The following is a 21,599-nucleotide window of genomic DNA, read 5'->3' on the forward strand; positions in this document are numbered from 1 at the left end:
AGGGAACTAATTTTGAAGTCGTAGAGATTGTGAAATGTTTCTTTTATCTTCCTATAGACAGGGAACTAATTTTGAAGTCGTAGAGATTGTGAAATGTTTCTTTTATCTATAGGGAACTAATTTTGAAGTCGTAGAGATTGTGAAATGTTTCTTTTATCTATAGGGAACTAATTTTGAAGTCGTAGAGATTGTGAAATGTTTCTTTTATCTATAGGGAACTAATTTTGAAGTCGTAGAGATTGTGAAATGTTTCTTTTATCTATAGGGAACTAATTTTGAAGTCGTAGAGATTGTGAAATGTTTCTTTTATCTATAGGGAACTAATTTTGAAGTCGTAGAGATTGTGAAATGTTTCTTTTATCTTCCTATAGACAGGGAACTAATTTTGAAGTCGTAGAGATTGTGAAATGTTTCTTTTATCTATAGGGAACTAATTTTGAAGTCGTAGAGATTGTGAAATGTTTCTTTTATCTATAGGGAACTAATTTTGAAGTCGTAGAGATTGTGAAATGTTTCTTTTATCTATAGGGAACTAATTTTGAAGTCGTAGAGATTGTGAAATGTTTCTTTTATCTATAGGGAACTAATTTTGAAGTCGTAGAGATTGTGAAATGTTTCTTTTATCTTCCTATAGGGAACTAATTTTGAAGTCGTAGAGATTGTGAAATGTTTCTTTTATCTATAGGGAACTAATTTTGAAGTCGTAGAGATTGTGAAATGTTTCTTTTATCTATAGGGAACTAATTTTGAAGTCGTAGAGATTGTGAAATGTTTCTTTTATCTATAGGGAACTAATTTTGAAGTCGTAGAGATTGTGAAATGTTTCTTTTATCTATAGGGAACTAATTTTGAAGTCGTAGAGATTGTGAAATGTTTCTTTTATCTATAGGGAACTAATTTTGAAGTCGTAGAGATTGTGAAGGCGAATCATTCTGGATGCTGTGGCTCGATGTATTACATCACATTTAATGTGAAGCCGATTGGAACCTCGGCAGAATTTTCCCCAATAACCTTCCAAGCTAAAGTTTATTACGCTATTCCTATAAAAGATATTATAGACGTCGAACTTTGCAGGCCAAAGTTCTTTAATTAGCGACGGATAAACTACTTATTACTTTTTATCATATCATTCTGGTTGGCTATTTGTTACTTTTTATTACTTTTTATCATATCATTTTGTTTGGTGATTAAATATAGACAATATTATATAATTAAATATAGACAATATTATATAATTAAATATAGACAATATTATATAATTAAATATATTGGTGTTATGTTTGAATTTTTTATTGTTTCTTGGCCCACATATCTCTTAGAAGACATATCTCTCAGAAGGGCAGTACTAATTTAAATTTACTATTTAAATTATGAAGCATATTAGTATAGAAGCATATCGGACTTATCTAACTGATAATTGATTCATTTTCTATGACCTCTATTTCCTCCCTTCCAAATTCTTAATTATTCAATATTTTTTATTATTCTCTTATTTTTAATTATCTAATATTTTTTATCAATATTATTTTTCTCCCTTCTAAGTTCTTAATTATTCAATATTTTTTATTATTTTCCTATTTTTAGTTACCTAATATTTTTTTATCAATATTATTTATTTATTTATTTATTATTATTTCTTCTTTGTCTTAAGTATCTTTAATTATTTAATGTAATCAGAATTTCATGTTCCTTTGTCAATTATCTGATAAACTCAGTGGCTGGAGAAATCTGGCATCTGCCACCTTCGGGCAATGCCTCTTGTTTTCAGCAATTCTGAAGCTCCTGCACATTGTTGAACCATTGAACCTTATATACTTTTACTTGACAGTGTTTTCTAACTTCTTCAATGCTAACCTTATACTTTTATTCTCTTACTTCATAGACCGATATTTTATTCTCTTACTTCATAGAGTTTTTAGTCTACATGGAGTTTGAACTTACTTCATAGACCGATATTTTATTCTCTTACTTCATAGAGTTTTTAGTCTACATGGAGTTTGAACTTGAAGAGAGCATGCACACTGAATATAATCCGCTGGTAGCAAAGTAACATGAAACTACTTAATCAAACTGGTAAATTCTAATATGAAAATAAAGAAGTTAATAAATTAGGACACTTAAAAGTAAGTGGTAAATTTTAATATGAAAATAAAGAAATTAATAAATTAAGACACTAAGGTACTTAGGTACTTGATAATAAAGAATAATAAAGAAAAAACTAGTAAAGTAGGTACTTATCACTTAACTAGTAAAGTAGGTACTTATCACTTAACTAGTAAAGTAGGTTAGGTACTTATCACTTAACTAGTAAAGTAGGTTAGGTACTTATCACTTAACTAGTAAAGTAGGTTAGGTACTTATCACTTAACTAGTAAAGTAGGTACTTATCACTTAACTAGTAAAGTAGGTACTTATCACTTAACTAGTAAACACTTAACTAGTAAAGTAGGTACTTATCACTCAACTAGTAAACACTTAACTAGTAAAGTAGGTACTTATCACTCAACTAGTAAACACTTAACTAGTAAAACACTTAACTAGTAAAGTAGGTACTTATCACTTAACTAGTAAACACTTAACTAGTAAAGTAGGTACCTATCACTTAACTAGTAAACACTTAACTAGTAAAGTAGGTACCTATCACTTAACTAGTAAACACTTAACTAGTAAAGTAGGTACCTATCACTTAACTAGTATCACTTAACTAGTAAAGTAGGTACTTATCACTTAACTAGTAAACTAGGTACTTATCTTATCACTTATTAGAAAATTTGTAAATCTTAATATAATAAAAAAAAATGTAAATTAAATACTTATGTTTTGATAAGGAGAGTAGATTTACATAGTTAATATTTCATTTCCGACCAATCGATATTGAGTTCGATCATGTAATCATATTTTTTTTACATTCATCTATAATCTTTTTAATTTTATAATCTATTCATGCTTTTTTAAAAAAATTACACCATATTTCGACTCTAATTTCATTTATATTTTGACTTATATTTCAACTCAAGATAAATTCATTCTTTTATTATTTTGTTTTTCTTTTATAATTTTTTAATTTCATATTATGTTTAAATATATTGTTTATAAGGTAGATAAATTAACAAATATCTAAATCACACCGTTATTTTAATTTAAAAATATGATTTATGATAGATTATTGAATTTTTTTAGTTCCCTTCCACTATTAGTTTTTTAATTTTATAATTTATCCATACTTTTTAAAATAAAAATTACCCTATTTCTTATTTTTGTTATGTATGGTTCATTTGAACTAATAATTTCTATTATTTTTATAATTTCATAATCCATCCTTATACTTATATTTTCCTTATTTTAAGCTAACTAATTTTCTAATTTTTTTTTGGTTAAGTAATGTTGAGATGTTACACGTTGTGGATAAATTTGTTTTTTATTATTTATAATTATAAATTGATTTGTGTTTGTTTGTAAACTTTTAATATTTTTTTATATAAGATTATATCGAATCATAATAAATGGTGAATAGCAATTGTAGAACCCAACCTAAACCCAACCAGTAAATAAAAAAAAATTAAAAAACTTTTAAAAAAAAGTTAGCAACTGTAGAACCCGACCCGAAAATAAAGGGTTGGGTTGTGAAAATTTTTGGATCGGGTTGGGTTACCAATCCAACCAACCCGAACTTTTGGAGTGAGTCAAAAAATTCGCTCAACTCAACCCATTATTGTTCAGATTCGTTGTTAATATATTATTTTTTCTCTTAAATAATTGTTGTCTAACAAGTTTTTTTATCAGATCAAATTCTGGAGAACCCATTATGAATGAGTTCGAGGTTAAAACATACTTGTTATAAAATCAATCAATTTATGAAAATGTAAACATTTAACTACAATTTTATTTAATCTATATTTAAATTGTAGGAAAATATTTTGATTGGCGTTATCATAATGTTCCCACTCCAGTTCGAGATCAAAAGAGATAAGTATTAGTTATTGTTTTATTGTGTATATATATAAATATAAATATAGGTCTACAAGAATGTTATACCTCATCAGTAAATTGTTTTATTGTGTATATATATAAATATAAATATAGGTCTACAAGAATGTTATACCTCATCAGTAAGAAAAGCTTTTGAGTGGATCATATCTAACAAATATAGGTCTACAAGAATGTTATACCTCATCAGTAAGAAAAGCTTTTGAGTGGATCATATCTAACAAAAGAATTGCTAAGGAGAAGGATTACAAATTTAATAAGAAAAGCTTTTGAGTGGATCATATCTAACAAAAGAATTGCTAAGGAGAAGGATTACAAATTTAATGCTAAGAGAGGAAATTGCAAAAAAAACTAACAAAAGAATTGCTAAGGAGAAGGATTACAAATTTAATGCTAAGAGAGGAAATTGCAAAAAAAAATCACCACAGAAGAAGAATGTTATACCTCATCAGTAAGAAAAGCTTTTGAGTGGATCATATCTAACAAAGGAATTGCTAAGGAGAAGGATTACAAATTTAATGCTAAGAGAGGAAATTGCAAAAAAAAATCACCGAATTCTGGAGAACCCATTAAGAGAGGAAATTTAATGTTAATATATTATTTTTTCTCTGAAATAATTGTTGTCTAACAAGTTTTTTTATCAGATCAAATTCTGGAGAACCCATTATGGATGAGTTCGAGGTTAAAACATAATTGTTATAAAATCAATCAATTTATGAAAATGTAAACATTTAACTACAATTTTATTTAATCTATATTTAAATTGTAGGAAAATATTTGGATTGGCGTTATCATAATGTTCCCACTCCAGTTCGAGATCAAAAGAGATAAGTATTAGTTATTGTTTTATTGTGTATATATATAAATATAAATATAGGTCTACAAGAATGTTATACCTCATCAGTAAGAAAAGCTTTTGAGTGGATCATATCTAACAAAGGAATTGCTAAGGAGAAGGATTACAAATTTAATGCTAAGAGAGGAAATTGCAAAAAAAATCACCACAGAAGAAGAATGTTATACCTCATCAGTAAGAAAAGCTTTTGAGTGGATCATATCTAACAAAGGAATTGCTAAGGAGAAGGATTACAAATTTAATGCTAAGAGAGGAAATTGCAAAAAAAAATCACCGAATTCTGGAGAACCCATTAAGATAGGAAATTTAATGTTAATATATTATTTTTTCTCTGAAATAATTGTTGTCTAACAAGTTTTTTTATCAGATCAAATTCTGGAGAACCCATTATGGATGAGTTCGAGGTTAAAACATAATTGTTATAAATTTATCAGATCAAATTCTGGAGAACCCATTATGGATGAGTTCGAGGTTAAAACATAATTGTTATAAAATCAATCAATTTATGAAAATGTAAACCATTATGGATGAGTTCGAGGTTAAAACATAATTGTTATAAAATCAATCAATTTATGAAAATGTAAACATTTAACTACAATTTTATTTAATCTATATTTAAATTGTAGGAACAATCAATTTATGAAAATGTAAACATTTAACTACAATTTTATTTAATCTATATTTAAATTGTAGGAAGAATATTTTGATTGGCGTTATCATAATGTTCCCACTCCAGTTCGAGATCAAAAGAGATAAGTATTAGTTATTCTTTTATTGTGTATATATATAAATATAAATATAGGTCTACAAGAATGTTATACCTCATCAGTAAGAAAAGCTTTTGAGTGGATCATATCTAACAAAAGAATTGCTAAGGAGAAGGATTACAAATTTAATGCTAAGAGAGGAAATTGCAAAAAAAATCACCACAGAAGAAGAATGTTATACCTCATCAGTAAGAAAAGCTTTTGAGTGGATCATATCTAACAAAAGAATTGCTAAGGAGAAGGATTACAAATTTAATGCTAAGAGAGGAAATTGCAAAAAAAATCACCACAGAAGAAGAATGTTATACCTCATCAGTAAGAAAAGCTTTTGAGTGGATCATATGTAACAAAGGAATTGCTAAGGAGAAGGATTACAAATTTAATGCTAAGAGAGGAAATTGCAAAAAAAAATCACCGAATTCTGGAGAACCCATTAAGAGAGTAAATTTAATGTTAATATATTATTTTCTCTGAAATAATTGTTGTCTAACAAGTTTTTTTATCAGATCAAATTCTGGAGAACCCATTATGGATGAGTTCGAGGTTAAAACATAATTGTTATAAAATCAATCAATTTATGAAAATGTAAATCATTATGGATGAGTTCGAGGTTAAAACATAATTGTTATAAAATCAATCAATTTATGAAAATGTAAATATTTAACTACAATTTTATTTAATCTATATTTAGATTGTAGGAAGAATATTTTGATTGGCGTTATCATAATGTTCCCACTCCCGTTCGAGATCAAAAGAGATGTAGTAAGTATTAGTTATTCTTTTATTGGGTATATATATATATATAAATATAGGTCTACAAGAATGTTATACTTCATGAGTAAGAAAAGCTTTTGAGTGGATTATATCTAACAAAGGAATTGCTAAGGAGAAGGATTACAAATTTAATGCTAAGAGAGGAAATTGCAAAAAAATCACACGGTAACATTTCTCTTCAAACTCATTAATTTAATATTTTTTCTTTTAATATATATATATATATATATATTCGTATAATATAACCTTTGATTTTATTAATTGCCGCAATTGATCAAGATTAAAGCATATGAAAAAGTAGATATTGAAAACCTAACTTCAAAAACAGGGGAAGCTGGTGGAACCAGTTAAAGTGTCTAAAAAAATGTCTTCAAACTCATTAATTTAATATTTTTTCTTTTAATATATATATATATTTTTTCGTTTCATGTCTGCACTAATCCTTTTTTTTTTTTCTTTGCCACAGGTCTCTTCTTGTTCTTGCATAAGCTCAAGGTCCTTTTCTCTGTTTTTTCTTTTCATTTTTCTTCTCTTTTCTTTTTTTGCTCCTTGTTTTTGCATGAGCTCTGTTTTTCTTTCCTTTTTATTTTCTATTTTCTTTTTTTGTTATTATCGTTCAGCCTAAAAATCAAATTCTAAAAATAAAAATGGGAATCAAATGGAAATATTATATATTCAGACTAAAGTTGGATCCAAAATCATATTTGTAAATATTTTAGTCCATACCACTAATTTATATATTTTTGGTAATAACAACCACTTCACTTACATGAAGGTAGAACAAAATAAGATAGACTTTTTGTTTTCTAATACGAGACATGAACTTTCGCTAAACTCTATTATTGTGGAGATTCGTTGTTAATATATTATTTTTTAAATAATTGTAATCTAACCACTTTTTTTTTATTTTAAATTATGCAGAATCTATTATGGATGAGTTACACGTTAAAACATACTCATTATCAAATGAATTACGGTTAAAACATACTCATTATCAAATGAATTACGGTTAAAACATACTGATTATCAAATTCAAATTAATGAATTTATGAAAATGTGTACATTTAACTACAATTTTACTTTATCTATATTTAAAATTGCAGGAAGAATATTTTGATTGGCGTTACCATAACGTTCTCACACCAGTTCGAGATAAAAAAAATGTAGTAAGTATTAGTTTTTCTTTTATTATATATATATATTTTCATATTTATATTAAGATTTATTTTGTATTTTTTTTTTTTATTACCCATCTATTTTTATATTTATATTAGGATTTATTTTACATCTTAATAATTAATTTTTTTTTTTTTTTTTTTTATTTTTAGACTGTTGTTGGGCTATAGTAGCTACGGGGGCTATTGAATCACTTTACAATATTGTTTATAAGGGTGAATACAAAAATATCCTCCAAGTTTCACCCCATCTAACCAAGGAATTGCTAAGGAAAAAGATTACAAATTTAATGCTAAGAGAGGAAATTGCAAAAAAAGTCACCACGGTAAGATTTCTTTTAAAACTCATTAATTTAATATTTTTTCTTTTAACCTATACATAATTTATTTTTTCATAAAGTATAACTGATGTATTTTATTAATTGTAGCAATTGATCCAGATTAAAGCATATTAGAAGGTAAATATTGAAAACCTATCTTCAAAAATAGAGGATCAACCCATAACTGGTTGTATAAGAATTACTGATGGATTAAAATGTGTGAGAAATGTAAGTAAAGTAATTTTTTTTTTACTAAATAAAATATTATAGTTAAACATTATTATTTAAGTATTTTTTTTTTCTTTTGTAGGAAATATATTATGGTACTCAACTATTAAATACAGACATCAGCGCTTTTTCTTGGCATGCTATTCTGATCGTTGGTTATGGAAAGGATAACCACGTAAAAAAATATTGTATCATCAAAAATTCATGGGGAGAAGCATGAGTATGAAAAGGTGAATCAAGATGTCATTAATACTCCAGAAGGTACTGTGTATTTAAAAAAAATGTTACAAACAACGAGGTTTTTTTTACCAATATTAATATCTTCTGTGTAATTGATTACATTTGATTTGTTTTTTGATAGACAAAATATTGTTTATATATATATAGAGGTTAAAAATATATAAAATTAGACATAAATTTCAACTACAAATGGTTAGTAGTATTATTATTATTATTAGTATTATTATTATTAGTATTATTATTAGTATTATTATTATTAGTATTAGTATTATTATTACTATTATTACTATTATTATTATTACTATTATTATTATTACTATTATTATTATTATTACTATTACTACTAGTATTATTACTATTATTATTATTATTATTACTACTATTATTACTATTACTACTATTATTACTATTACTACTAGTATTATTATTATTATTATTATTATTATTATTATTATTATTATTATTATTACTATTATTATTATTATTATTATTATTATTATTATTATTATTATTATTATTATTATTATTATTATTATTATTATTATTATTATTATTATTATTATTATTATTATTATTATTATTATTATTATTATTATTATTATTATTATTATTATTATTATTCAATATTTTTTTAGTCCACTAATTCTTTTTATCCAATATTTTTTTATATTTTTTATAGCCTAAAAGATCAAGTAACATAATATGTCCTAAAAGATCAAGTAACATATATGTCCTTCAAATTTTAAATTATTCAATATTTTTTTAGTCCACTAATTCTTTTTATCCAATATTTTTTTATATTTTTTATAGCCTAAAAGATCAAGTAACATAATATGTCCTAAAAGATCAAGTAACATATATGTCCTTCAAATTCTAAATTATTCAATATTTTTTTAGTCCACTAATTCTTTTTATCCAATATTTTTTTATATTTTTTATAGCCTAAAAGATCAAGTAACATAATATGTCCTAAAAGATCAAGTAACATATATGTCCTTCAAATTCTAAATTATTCAATATTTTTGTACTCCACTAATTCTTTTTATCCAATATTTTTTTATATTTTTTATAGCCTAAAAGATCAAGTAACATAATATGTCCTAAAAGATCAAGTAACATATATGTCCTTCAAATTCTAAATTATTCAATATTTTTGTACTCCACTAATTCTTTTTATCCAATATTTTTTTATATTTTTTATAGCCTAAAAGATCAAGTAATGTCCTTCAAAAAAAAATTGTTAAACTAACTTTAATTTTATAAAAATCCATAATTGTGATACACTAAGTTAGGCCAATTTTGGGTTGAAATTAGGTTATCAATTGTATGATAATTTGATGGGTAACAGTATTATTTCACTCTCGTTTATTTGATGGGTTACAGTATTATTTCACTCGTGTTGAAGAAAAGAATTCACATCTTTTGCAATGATCCTAATTTTTTAATTAAAGTCAAGATCGTTAGGATAGATATTACATATGCGTGAAAAAGTCATTTAAAATATTCATAACGTTATATGATTATAACAAAGTCATTAAAACAATGTGAGAGAAAATAAATAAACATGAATTTAAATGTCCTTATCTAAACTAAGAGCTATGGAAGAAGAATAACGTGAACACATCTACCCTAGCTTTGATCTTATGGCCGTCACTATGATGTTATCATTCGTACATGGGTGCCTTACTTTTACGTCACCGTGATGTTGTCATCCGTACATGAGTAACTTACTGTTGTATCACCGTAATGTTGTCATCCGTACATGAGTGCTCTTACTTTTACCTAAGAAATAAGAGTGATTTCAGCCCAATTACAGGGGCAATAGCAGATCACCAAAAACAAGGGAGTTGGGTGTGAGAGCAAAGAACCGTTGGCGGGAAACACCATACCACCGCTGGTTTTTGAGATCTAAGTGATTGGAAAACACCTCCTTCCACCAAGGATCAAGAACACTCGGAAAACAAGGGTTCTTTGCTCTCCCCAGCAGATGGTCATTTTTTTTTATATATATGTTTATGGAAAAGATTTAATAAATAAATGGATAAAAGATAGACGGCCCAAACTTATTTTTTAAAGCTACACCAGCCCAAGCCTGTTTTAGCCCAGCCGGCCTATTTTTAGGGCTTCAAAACTCACCATGGGCCCAAGCCTGTTTTAGCCCAGCCGGCCTATTTTTAGGGCTTCAAAACTCACCATGGGCCCAAGACTATTTGTAGGGCTTCAACACTCATCATCTTCTTTCTCTCTCTCCAGATTCCGGCGATTTGGTATCATCTTCTTTCTCTCTCCAGATTCCAGATCGGCGATTTGGTATCATCTTCTTTCTCGCTCCAGATTCCAGATTTCGTGACTCTCTTCTCTGCGTTTGCTCTCGCCAAATCATCTTCTTTCTTCTTTCTTCTCTCCATTCCAGATTTCGTGCATCTCTTCTCTGCGTTTGCTCTCGGCGATTTGGTAGCCTCTTCTACTCTTTTTTTTCTTTTTCTTTTTTTTTTATATTTTTATTTTGTATGACTGTCCCTCTGCAGTTTGGATATTTGGTATCCCTCTCTCACTCTATTAATCAAAATATATGGACATTGATTTTTTCTCCTACTTTATATTTTTAACAATATAAATCTTAATCATTTTAGTTTATATATTTCCAATCTTCATATATTTTGATGTTTCTTAATGATTCTGGTTTTGATCCTTTAAAATATTATACAGTTTGGCTATTTGGTAACCCTATCTCAATCTATTTATTTTTCCTTATTTTTATTTTTGTATGACTACCTTGGATTGGTTTCTGGTAATTTTTGTTTTTGGTTTGTTATTTGATTGATTTTTTTTACTGGATCTGTGATTTACAACTTAAAAGGTTTGATTTTCTAAGTATCTAATTTACATTTTTCTTATTATATCGGGATTTACAAGTTTCTCTTTACATGTTTTTGTTTCTTTTCCTATGATTTACAAGTATCCTTATTTTCATATTAGAATTTACAAATTTCTTTCTTTTCATAGTATTTACGAGTTTCCTAATTTACAAATTTCATTATTTTCATATTAGGATTTACAAGTTTCCTTAATTTTATATTAAGATTTACTTACTTGAAGTACCTCACTTTTAGGTGTTAATAGAATAAAAAGTCTTCCTATGAAGGACCTATGAAGTAAAAAAGAATAGGTTCAACCAACCAGATGAAGAAATTATAAAACTAGAAAAACTAGTATTATAAAACTTAATAATTTTCACCAATGTACTCAAACCCAAACCCAATCTACTCAAACATGTTAATTATCTATCTAAAATTATTTTGCAAATGTGCTTAGATGATATATATACACAATCAGATTGAACAATGAACACCTATTTACGCTAAGCTGACCAAAAAATATTCAACGAAAAACACTAAGTTGACCAAGAGAGCAGAGTAAACAGGATCGAGAGTTTGTGTTTCAATTTCTTACCACCGAAACACGACCGAGAGTTTGTCTCAGTTACTTACTGTTGGAGGGGATGAGGACGGAACTGTAAGACGGAGGGATTATTTGTACAAAAGAGAGTGAGACATCGACTGCCGATCCTGAGAGAGTGAGTCGTGTATCAGACATAACCGAAATAGGAAGATTCTCCAGATCTTCTTTCTCAGTTTCTCCTGATTTTTGGCAAAAGTAGGAGGTTGGACGTGGATCAGATAGCCGAAATGGATCTTCTTTCTCCGTTTCACCCGTATTTTAACTGCCATTTACCCGGAGGTAGGGTGGATCAGATGACCGAAGTAGGAAGATTATCCAGATCCAGGCCTGTTCCTCTTCAAACTAGGGAGGGGGCGTGGATCAGATGAACAGAATCGGAAGATTATCCGCTCCATGTCCGGTTCTCCATATCTTCGAATTTTTGGCTAGGGTCGCCGGCGCCTTTCGATTTTTGGCAAAAAAAAAAAAAAAAAAAAGAGAAATTAACCTGAGCAATTAAATGGCCCACCCAAATATACAGACGCCATCAATGGAGCAATTAATGGCTCACCTTCTTCTCTCATTTACTCTGCCCCCTCCCTCTTCTCTGCGTTTACCTCCTCTCTCTCTCTATTTTCTTTCTAGCCCATTAAGAATATGAAAAGCCCAGCCCATTAATAATGTGAAAAACCCCATCAAATATGAAAAGTCCCTATGAAGCCCATTAAGAATATGAAAAGTCCCTATGAAGCCCATTAAGAATATGAAAAGTCCCTATGAAGCCCATTAAGAATATGAAAAGTCCCTATGAAGCCCATTAAGAATATGAAAAGTCCCTATGATGCCCATTAAGAATATGAAAAGTCCCTATGAAGCCCATAGGATGGAAGCGATAATTTGTACCACTTGTCATAATTATATGAGAAAGATATCTTCTGGAGGTGGGCGATCCGATCAGACGGCAATCACTGAAGTAGTTCAGCTGCTCAACTAAATGCTATGTACTCATTTTCTCATAAGATTCTCCAGATCTTCAATCGTTCTCCATTTCTCCATCAATGGCGGGATTTTTGGCAACTATTCGGCGCCTGTACCTCTCCATCTACAATTGGACTCTCTTCGTCGGATGGTAAGTTCTTCCCCCTTCTCAATCACTTCCCTCTTCATATTTCTACTCGTAATGTAAAATTTTGTTTGGGTGTTGAAGGGTTCAGGTGTTCTACTTCTCAGTCAAGCAATTGAAGGAATCTGGTCACCAACAGGTATATAATGCCGTCGAACGTCCTCTTCAGTTTGCTCAAACTGCAGCTGTTTTAGAGGTATTCCCTGATCGTTTCTGGTTTATGAGCTGATTATCGTGATAGAGCCTATTATGAAGTATTTTATAATGATTTCTCGCATTTTTCTACTTCGCAGATTCTCCATGGCCTCGTTGGTAAGCTATATTTGATCCGCTTACAAGTTTTGGTGTCGAAGATTTTCTTTCTTTCCCTGATTGTAGCTTAGAAACGAAGCTGAATCGTGGGTTTTGGTTTTTGCCTAATTAGGGCTTGTGAGATCCCCTGTAACAGCAACGTTACCACAGATAGGTTCTAGATTGTATTTGACTTGGGGCATCTTATGGAGTTTCCCTGAGGTTGAAACCCTTCTTTTTCATTCAATTAGCCATAAATTAGTGTTTATGTTTGTAATTTTAATTGATAAAACTGATTACTTCTTGGGTCTGGCAGGTTAGGAATCATGTACTTGTTTCCTCCTTGGTCATCAGCTGGTCTATCACAGAGGCAAGTACATTTTTTTTACTGGAAACCTTAATTCCAAACTTAATTTACTCACTTTAGTTATTGATTATAACCTTTAACAAACCACAAGAGATGATCCAAGATTCTTTTTATAATGAATCTATGCTTATCGGCTTTATCGGCTTTATGTGTGTGTAACTCCAATGGTTGATGCTTTGTGATGGGCTTCTGATTTTTAGGAATTATGTACATTGTTAACTCAGTTTTTATTGTTAAGTTTGCCGACCATTGTATATTCTGTGAGATGATAATTTATTAGATCATCACTTCCTCATTCAAATTAGTAGATCTAGAATGTGTTTGACATGATTCGTAGAATTGTGAAAATTTGGTTACTTAATTCTTGCATGTTTAGGAGTGACTTTGAAATGGTCAAAAATCACTTCTTAGTGATTTTGCCATTCCAAACTTACTCTCAAACATGCTTGAGGAGTTTTGAAATGGTTAGGATTACTTTCATCATGTTCGAACCTACTCCAGAACATGCTTTAATCATTCATTCCAAATCAACTTAATGTTTGATTTTACAATTTTCATACCGTACAAATTGATTTTGAGTAATTAAAAACATGTTTCAGAGTTATTTTAAATGCGACAAAAGTGATTTTATCTACCTCAAAGTGTTCTTTTTGAAGTAGTTATAGAAAGAGTTAGATACTTAGAAATTCATTACAAACCAGTCCTAAGTTATGGAAAAAAGTTCCAAAATCTATCTATCAAGGCATACAGTTTTCAAGATGTACCATGGAGACGAATAAACAATTACTGACTTTATGTTGATATGCAATCTGTTGTGGATAAGTTCTATGTCTGGTTTCTTCGTCTTACCCTCCAATAGTTGAATGGTACAGTTAAAGGGAGAAGATTGAAGATTCTCTGAGTTGACACTTTTTACCAATCTTTGATTGCAGATTATCCGGTATTCATTTTATGGCATGAAGGAGGCGTTTGGTTTTGCACCTTCATTGCTCCTATGGCTAAGGTACTGGCTCCTTATGTAGTGGAGTGGAGTACAATTGGTCGGTGTTCTCTGCATCTGTGATATTAAAACTGTTCTCAATCATATCATGTAGGTATAGCACATTCCTCTTGCTGTATGTAACAGGCATCACTAGTGAAGTTGGTTTAGTCTATCTGGCTCTTCCTTACATGAAGGTAAGAAATCCAATGTCATGTTGTACACATGATTCACTCTTACGAATTCAATCCCAAACCGATCTTGGGCATGCTGCGTCGAAGTATACGTCGTTCCATTAGGAAGTTTGTCGTCATTTCAAATTGCAGTGAATGATCGTAATGAGTTGCTTTCAGGAATCTGGGAAGTATTCTTTTAGAATGCCAAACAAATGGAACTTTTCTTTCGATTACCTCTATGGAGCGATGCTTATTCTTGCAATCTACGTGCCAGGTTCAAGTTCTTGCTGCTTTTCTTTTGCTTATGTTTTTGTATTTGCTCCTTTTGGTAATACAGAAACTGTGTCCTGCAGGAAGTCCACATATGTACCGCTACATGCTTGTTCAGAGGTCAAAAGCTCTCTCAAAATCCAAAAAAGAGTAGGAAAAAATGAAGTTAATGTTATTCTCGGGTTCAGTTTGTCTTAATTCAGTGTACTTTCCGCATATTTATCCTTAATTTTCATTTTTGATCCTTAATTTTTATTTTTGATTGGCTTAGTCTTGTTAAGGACATTTTGTTTCCTCCCTTAATAAATTTGTCTACTGAGACTGCTTAATCAACTCTTAATCTAACTCTAATTAAGCTAATATGATTGATTTAATTATAATATTAAGATTAGTCGGATAATTGTTGTTCTGCTTTTGTGTGATTGTTTCTTTGAATTATTGTATGCTAAATCATTTATTACTCTCATTTAATTGTGTTGTTCTATTTATGGTTTTCTCTTTCTTATTGATATTCATTTATGAATGGTTTTCACATTTTATTTAATCATCTTATATTATTTTATATTTATATTATTTTATATTGACGGTTGAGAGCAATTTATTATTTTATTAATATATTTTGGTTGTAATGATGTGTAATGTTGAAGCTTTGAGTTGAGCTGTTTTTATTTGAAAATTTGCCAGAACTGTATATATTTTTTTGAAAATCAAAATATAACGTTCTAATAAGATTTTTAACTCATTAATTTAATTTGCAACCAGATATGTCATAATCAACGTCCTAATTTGTTTTAAAAATATATCTTTTTTAAATAAAAAAAAAAGTTGCAATACTATGATCTTTAATAAACATTTCTAAAGTAAAAATTTATAAATTAGTAACTAAAATGTTTGTCTAGATTTCATTTTGTTTGAGATGGGCATCAATGGAGACATCAATGGAGCAATTAAGCGGCCAATTAAGTCTTTCCATTTAAGTCATTCCATTTAAGTCAATGGAGCAATTAACGAATTAGGTGGGTCACCTACGGCCATCAATGTAGCAATTAAGTGGCTCACCAATTTTTATACTTATTTTCATTCGGCCCAAACTTTTAAAGCTACTCCGGCCCAAGCGCCCAAACTTTTAAAGCTACTCCGGCCCAAGCGCCCAAACTTTTAAAGCTACTCCGGCCCAAGCCTGTTTTTTAGCCCAAGAAAACCGGCCCATTTTTAGGGCTTCAAAACTATCATCTTCTTTCTTCTCTCCAGCCTCTTTTCTGCGTTTGCTCTCTCCGCCCATTTGTAACTTCCCTTTCTCTATTTATAGGGCTTCAAAACTCACCATCTTCCTTCTCCATTATCTTCCCCTCCTCTCTGCGTTTGCTCTCCGTCAATTTCGTAAGTCTCTTACTCTATTTTTTTTTCTTTATTTTTATTTTTATCATGTTTGCTGTGCGAGTTGGATCGAGTTGGATCATCTCTTGCCCCTCTCCTGTTTCTGCTAATTTTTGTAATTGTTGTGTTATTTTATCTCAGGCCATTTCTGGTAATTTTTGTTATTGCTGTATTTTTCTCTTGGATGTGTGATGATTCTCCCCCTTGTATATATATTTTTAACCCTATAAACTTGTCCAATCTCTATATCTTTTGTTGTTACTCATGGGTTTTGGATCCATTCAAATTTTATTAACAAACTAAATTAAAAAAATTGATTTGGATATATTAGATGAAGGTACTTCGAGCACTGGATCTGATGCCTTCTTCAAACCACCTCTCGGAGGAAGAGGAGGAAGAGATAGATTCGGACGATGAATTTTATCAAGACGGTTACCATACTATCACTAAGAAAGAAGAGAGGGAGTATTTTCGTGCAGTTGAAGAATCGGAGGTTTATTTTCTTTTAATTTTTCACTGGTCAAACTCAATATTTTTTTTCTTTATTTTTTCTTTTTTTAATCGAAGGATGTATGCAGGGTTTTGATGTACCAGATTTTGACAAAGTCTTTTCATGTAGTTTCATCATTCCAATAGATATGCATGAGAACTCGTGGATGCTTAAAGAGGTTCGAATCTCAGCAAATAAAGCTATCAAACATTACAACAAGGAAAATGTAATGTTCTGACTTGCTAGCTATGCTTTTTTTTTTTTTTTTTTTGTTTTATCATGTGAAAAAGAATTTGTCCACTCATGTATGTAAATATTTCTTTTATCTTCCTATAGATAGGGAACTAATTTTGAAGTAGTAGAGATTGTGAAATGTTTCTTTTATGTTTCTTTTATCTATAGGGAACTAATTTTGAAGTTGTAGAGATTGTGAAGGCGAATCATTCTGGATGTTGTGGCTCGATGTATTACATCACATTTAATGTGAAGCCGATTGGAACCTCGGCAGAATTTCCCCCAATAACCTTCCAAGCTAAAGTTTATTATGTTATTCCTATAAAAGATATTATAGACGTCAAACTTTGCAGACCAAAGTTCTTTAATTAGCGACCGATAAACTACTCATTACTTTTTATCATATCATTTTGGTTGGCTACTTGTTACTTTTTATTACTTTTTATCGTATCATTTTGTTTGGTTGTGAGGTCTGACAATATTATATAATTAAATATATTGGTGTTATGTTTGAATTTTGTATTGTTTTCTTAGCACAAACATGTGCAACATAACTCTTAGAAGGACAGTACTAATTTAAATTTAGTATTTAAATTATGAAGCATATTAGTATAGAAGCATATTAGTATAGTACTAATTTAAATTTAGTATTTAAATTATGAAGCATATTAGTATAGAAGCATATTAGTATAGAAGCATATTAGTATAGAAGCATATCATACTAGAAGCATATCATACTAGAAGCATATCATACTAGAAGCATATCAGTATAGAAGCATATTAGTATAGAAGCATATCATACTAGAAGCATATCCGACTTATCTCACGGAGAATTGATTCATTTTCTATGACCTCTATTTCCTCCTTTCCAAATTCTTAATTATTCAATATTTTTTATTATTCTCTTATTTTTAATTATCTAATATTTTTTATCAATATTATTTCCTCCCTTCCAAATTCTTAATTATTCAATATTTTTTATTATTTTCCTATTTTTAATTACCTAATATTTTTTTATCAATATTATTTATTTATTATTATTATTTCTTTTATTTATTTATTTATTATTATTATTTCTTGTTTCGTAATTATTTAATGTATATACAAAGTAATCAGAATTTCTTAATAAAAGGAGAAAGAAATATGATTAATCTTAATATCATAATTAAATCAATCATATTAGCCTAATTGGAGTTAGACTAAGCAGTCTGGGTAGACAAATTTATTAAGGGAGGAAACAAAATGTCCTTAACAATACTAAGCACATCAAAAATGAAAATTAAGGATAAATATTCGGAAAGTACACTGAATTAAGACAAACTGAATGAGAGAATAACATTAACCTTCATTTTTTTCTGTTCTTTTTTGGATTTTGAGAGAGCTTTTGACCTCTGGACAAGCATGTAGCGGTACATATGAGGACTTCCTGCAGGACACAGTTTTTGTATTACCTACAGCAAGAGGAATGTGCTATACCTACATGATATGATTGAGAACAGTTTTAATATCACAGAGGCAGAGAACACCGACCAATTGTGCTCCAGGAGAGCCAGTACCTTAGCCATAGGAGCAATGAAGGTGCAAAACCAAACTCCTCATTCATGCCATAAAATGAATACCTGATAATATGCAATCAAAGATTGGTAAAAAGTGTGAACTCAGAGCATCTTGGTTATAACCATATTCACCCTTGCTGAATCAAAAGTTGTGCTCTCTCCTCCGGCTTATGGTTATAACCATATTCTCCTTTCTCTCTCCTGACAGAAGTTGTCATCTCTCCTCTTGGTTATAACCATATTCTCCTCGAGTATTCTTCAGTGACTCTCTACTGCCAGCAGTATTCTTATTCTTGAGTGACTATAAATATTCATCACTTGCCCAAATATTCATCACTTGCCCTCTCATCTGTGATCAGGTTCGTCTCTCCTCCTTTGCTCATTTTAATTTCATACTTCCTCCTTCCTCTTTTCTTTTTTTCTCTGTTTTCTTCTGTTCGCTGGGAGAAAAAAAAAGCTGCCAGAGAGCATTGCATCGGTTGGCAATGGCGTTTCAGATATTTAATAACGAGGCGGTGGCTGTCGCCAGTGCTTCCGGCGTATTGGCTACCATCGGTAGTTTAAAATCTATGCCTGGGTGTGGTTGTTGGCACTGCTGTCGGTGTCTATTCATAAGGAGGAGGGTGACAGTCGATGTTCCAAACCTTCGAGAGGGTGGCTCCTTCCCTCTTCGTTTCATGTCTGCACTAATTCTTCTTTTTTTTTTTTCTTTGTCACAGGTCTCTTTTTGTTCTTGTTCAGGTACGCCCTTCCTTTTCTCTGTTTTTTCTTTCTCTTTGTTTTTGCATGAGCTATGTTTTTCTTTCCTTTTTATTTTCTATTTTCTTTTCTTGTTATTATAGTTCAGCCTAAAAATCAAATTCTAAAAATAAAAATGGAAATCAAATAGAAATATTATTTATTCAGACTAAAGTTGGATCCAAAATCATATTTATAAATATTTTAGTCCATACCACTAATTATTTTTTTTTTGTAATAACAACCACTTCACTTACATGGTAGAACAAAATAAAATAGATTTTTTCTTTTCTAATATGAGACATGAACTTTCGCTAAATTATATTATTGTGGAGATTAGTTGTTAATATATTATTTTTTAAATAATTGTAGTCTAACCATTTTTTTTTTAATTCTGCAGAATCTATTATGGATGAGTTACAGGTTAAAACATACTCATTATCAAATGAATTACGGTTAAAACATACTCATTTTCAAATTCAAATTAATGAATTTATGAAAATGTGTACATTTAACTACAATTTTACTTTATCTATATTTAAAATTGCAGAAAGAATATTTTGATTGGCGTTACCATAACGTTCTCACTCCAGTTCGAGATCAAAAAGAATGTAGTAAGTGTTAGTGTCATACCCGAAGAAAGGGAAATAGAAATAGAAAAGAAAAAAAAAAGAAGGAAAAGTCGAATATTTGCCCCTCTAACCACCTAAGGGGTCCAACCAAAACCCCATCCATAACCCTGCAAAAGAGGGATAGTGAGAGAAAGGGGTAGAGAGGGGTCCAACCAAAACCCCATCCATAACCCTGCAAAAGAGGGATAGTGAGAGAAAGGGGTAGAGAGAACCTAGAGAGAGGAGAAATGATGAACCGCCGGAAGACTCACCGAAAACTACCGTCGGAGTCTATTCCGGTGAGGATCATGATGCAAGGAGGTGAAGATCATGCATAGAGACTTTCTTGGAAGGGAAAAGAGAATGTGGGTGGCCGGAGTCCCATTTTTCATCAAGAAGTCGGAAAACCCGCAAGGTAAGGATCTTGAACGTTTTCTCAGATCTACGGTTTTTTTTCCTTGTGAATCAAGATCTGAAATCTTGATATATTCATCTAGGAACAACTCTATGCATGATCTATGAAGAAGTTTGGCCGAAACCTCAACCCGAAGGCGGAGATTCGAGAGTCGTCCGAGAACGGTGAGCGAAATTCCAATCTTCTTAACTCGTCCAGTAGTTAATAAAAAAAAAATTACGAAAAAAAATACAAGGACGAAGCCAGTAACACGATCTAAAACTTTGTCGAAGGAATCATGTCGATCCGATCTACGGATCGAAAGATATGAAAATTGGAAAAGAAGGTTGTGTTTCGGTTTTCAGAGGGCAGAGAAGAAAGGAGAAGAAGAAGGAAAAAAAGAAGAAGAAAGGAGTCGGCCGGCGAGCGGCGGACGGCGGCGACAGGCGCCGGACACGCGTCGATCATCGGCTGGAGCAACGCAGCTCCAGCGATGCGTCAACACGTGTCGCCCGCAAGCCGGGCCGAACCGCGACGCGAGCCGAGCCGACCGGACCGGCCGACCCGCGACTGTGCAGAATTGGGCGCGCGTGGCAGGCGCGGGTGCAGCCTGCGGCTGGCGCCTTCCCGCGCGCGTGGCCACGCACTTCCAGCGTGCTGCTGGGCGCGTGAGCGCGCGTGGAGCGGCCAATTTGGCCCGGTTGTTTTTTGTTTTCTCGATTTTTGTCCCGGCTCCAGTTCTAATACTGTTTTTACGTGGATAGGGACTTAATTTAGAGAAATCAGTAGTTTTGGACACCTCACGGGCAAAGAAACGCTAGCGAAAGGGCACGCGTCAACCAGGTAAGTCACCACCCGGTATTTAGGAAGAAATACTTGTAGGATTCGCTCAGATTGCATGCATGCTAGTAGTTCTGCTTCAGATTAGCTCAACATGTAAGTTACTAGTCAGTTTATCTGTTGTGTTTGAATTGTGTAAATTACATGAGTGTTGCTTGTATGCCTTAGGCTTCCGCCGTATGTATGCATGCGTTATTTTATGTGTAGAATTGAGTATGCCGGGTTTCGGGTGTTTGATGGACGAATTCGCCCCATTGAGCGCGAACTTCGTGCTCTGGGTGCTTGATGGAGGTCATCGCCCCGCTGAGCCGGTATGCCTAGTTTGCATGAATTACATACTATGATGTAGAAGAAGATTACATGCA

The 21,599-nt window shown here is 31.0% G+C and overlaps 3 protein-coding genes and 1 long non-coding RNA gene across 7 annotated transcripts in view; all 4 read left to right on the forward strand.

Moving 5' to 3' along the window:
• The window catches only part of LOC111447608 (UPF0725 protein At4g29550-like), a 2,168-nt gene extending 1,044 nt beyond the window's left edge, over positions 1–1,124 (forward strand). Inside the window, exon 4 of the mRNA XM_023086858.1 lies at positions 890–1,124. Coding sequence (XP_022942626.1) covers positions 890–1,093 — 204 coding nt within the window. The 3' untranslated portion in view covers positions 1,094–1,124. The remainder of the gene's footprint in view (positions 1–889) is intronic.
• An 8,882-nt stretch (positions 1,125–10,006) lies between these two features.
• LOC111447329 lies at positions 10,007–17,604 on the forward strand. Its single transcript, XM_023086437.1, has 5 exons — positions 10,007–10,033; positions 16,210–16,374; positions 16,703–16,864; positions 16,950–17,087; positions 17,264–17,604. Exons 1-5 carry the CDS (start codon positions 10,022–10,024, stop codon positions 17,465–17,467), a joined length of 681 nt encoding a protein of 226 aa, XP_022942205.1. The 5' UTR covers positions 10,007–10,021; the 3' UTR covers positions 17,468–17,604.
• On the forward strand, positions 10,623–15,327 carry LOC111447328 (very-long-chain (3R)-3-hydroxyacyl-CoA dehydratase PASTICCINO 2A-like). Of its 3 annotated transcripts, none has more exons than XM_023086436.1 (10): positions 10,623–10,801; positions 12,818–12,917; positions 12,996–13,107; positions 13,205–13,223; positions 13,336–13,424; positions 13,519–13,572; positions 14,502–14,572; positions 14,664–14,745; positions 14,902–14,998; positions 15,078–15,327. In XM_023086436.1, exons 2-10 carry the CDS (start codon positions 12,847–12,849, stop codon positions 15,146–15,148), a joined length of 666 nt encoding a protein of 221 aa, XP_022942204.1. In that variant the 5' UTR covers positions 10,623–10,801; positions 12,818–12,846; the 3' UTR covers positions 15,149–15,327. The 3 variants fall into 3 exon arrangements, with proteins under 3 accessions (XP_022942204.1, XP_022942202.1, XP_022942201.1); XM_023086434.1 differs by lacking the exon at positions 10,623–10,801 and adding an exon at positions 10,808–11,924 and having other exon boundaries at positions 12,009–12,917; positions 13,003–13,107; XM_023086433.1 differs by lacking the exon at positions 10,623–10,801 and having other exon boundaries at positions 10,808–12,917; positions 13,003–13,107.
• A 2,575-nt stretch (positions 17,605–20,179) lies between the features above and the next one.
• Positions 20,180–21,301, forward strand: LOC111447332. Of its 2 annotated transcripts, none has more exons than XR_002711244.1 (3): positions 20,180–20,415; positions 20,498–20,579; positions 21,159–21,301. It is a non-coding gene; the product is annotated as an uncharacterized LOC111447332 (long non-coding RNA). The 2 variants fall into 2 exon arrangements; XR_002711245.1 differs by having other exon boundaries at positions 20,525–20,579.
• The last annotated feature ends 298 nt before the right edge of the window (positions 21,302–21,599 follow it).

The sequence above is a fragment of the Cucurbita moschata genome, unplaced genomic scaffold, assembly GCF_002738365.1.
Source record: "Cucurbita moschata cultivar Rifu unplaced genomic scaffold, Cmos_1.0 Cmo_Scf00009, whole genome shotgun sequence".
Lineage (NCBI taxonomy): Eukaryota > Viridiplantae > Streptophyta > Magnoliopsida > Cucurbitales > Cucurbitaceae > Cucurbita > Cucurbita moschata.

Excerpts from the sequence above, each read along its gene's own strand:
- LOC111447329 (XM_023086437.1), top strand. Across the intron at positions 16,375-16,702 it reads GTTTGCTCTCCGTCAATTTC|ATGAAGGTACTTCGAGCACT; the intron begins GTAAGTCTCTTA and ends TGGATATATTAG. Across the intron at positions 17,088-17,263 it reads AACATTACAACAAGGAAAAT|GGAACTAATTTTGAAGTTGT; the intron begins GTAATGTTCTGA and ends TTTTATCTATAG.
- LOC111447328 (XM_023086433.1), top strand. The coding sequence starts at position 12,783 with ATGCTATGTACTCATTTTCTCATAAGATTCTCCAGATCTTCAATCGTT. Across the intron at positions 12,918-13,002 it reads TGGACTCTCTTCGTCGGATG|GTGTTCTACTTCTCAGTCAA; the intron begins GTAAGTTCTTCC and ends TGAAGGGTTCAG. Across the intron at positions 14,746-14,901 it reads TGGCTCTTCCTTACATGAAG|GAATCTGGGAAGTATTCTTT; the intron begins GTAAGAAATCCA and ends AGTTGCTTTCAG.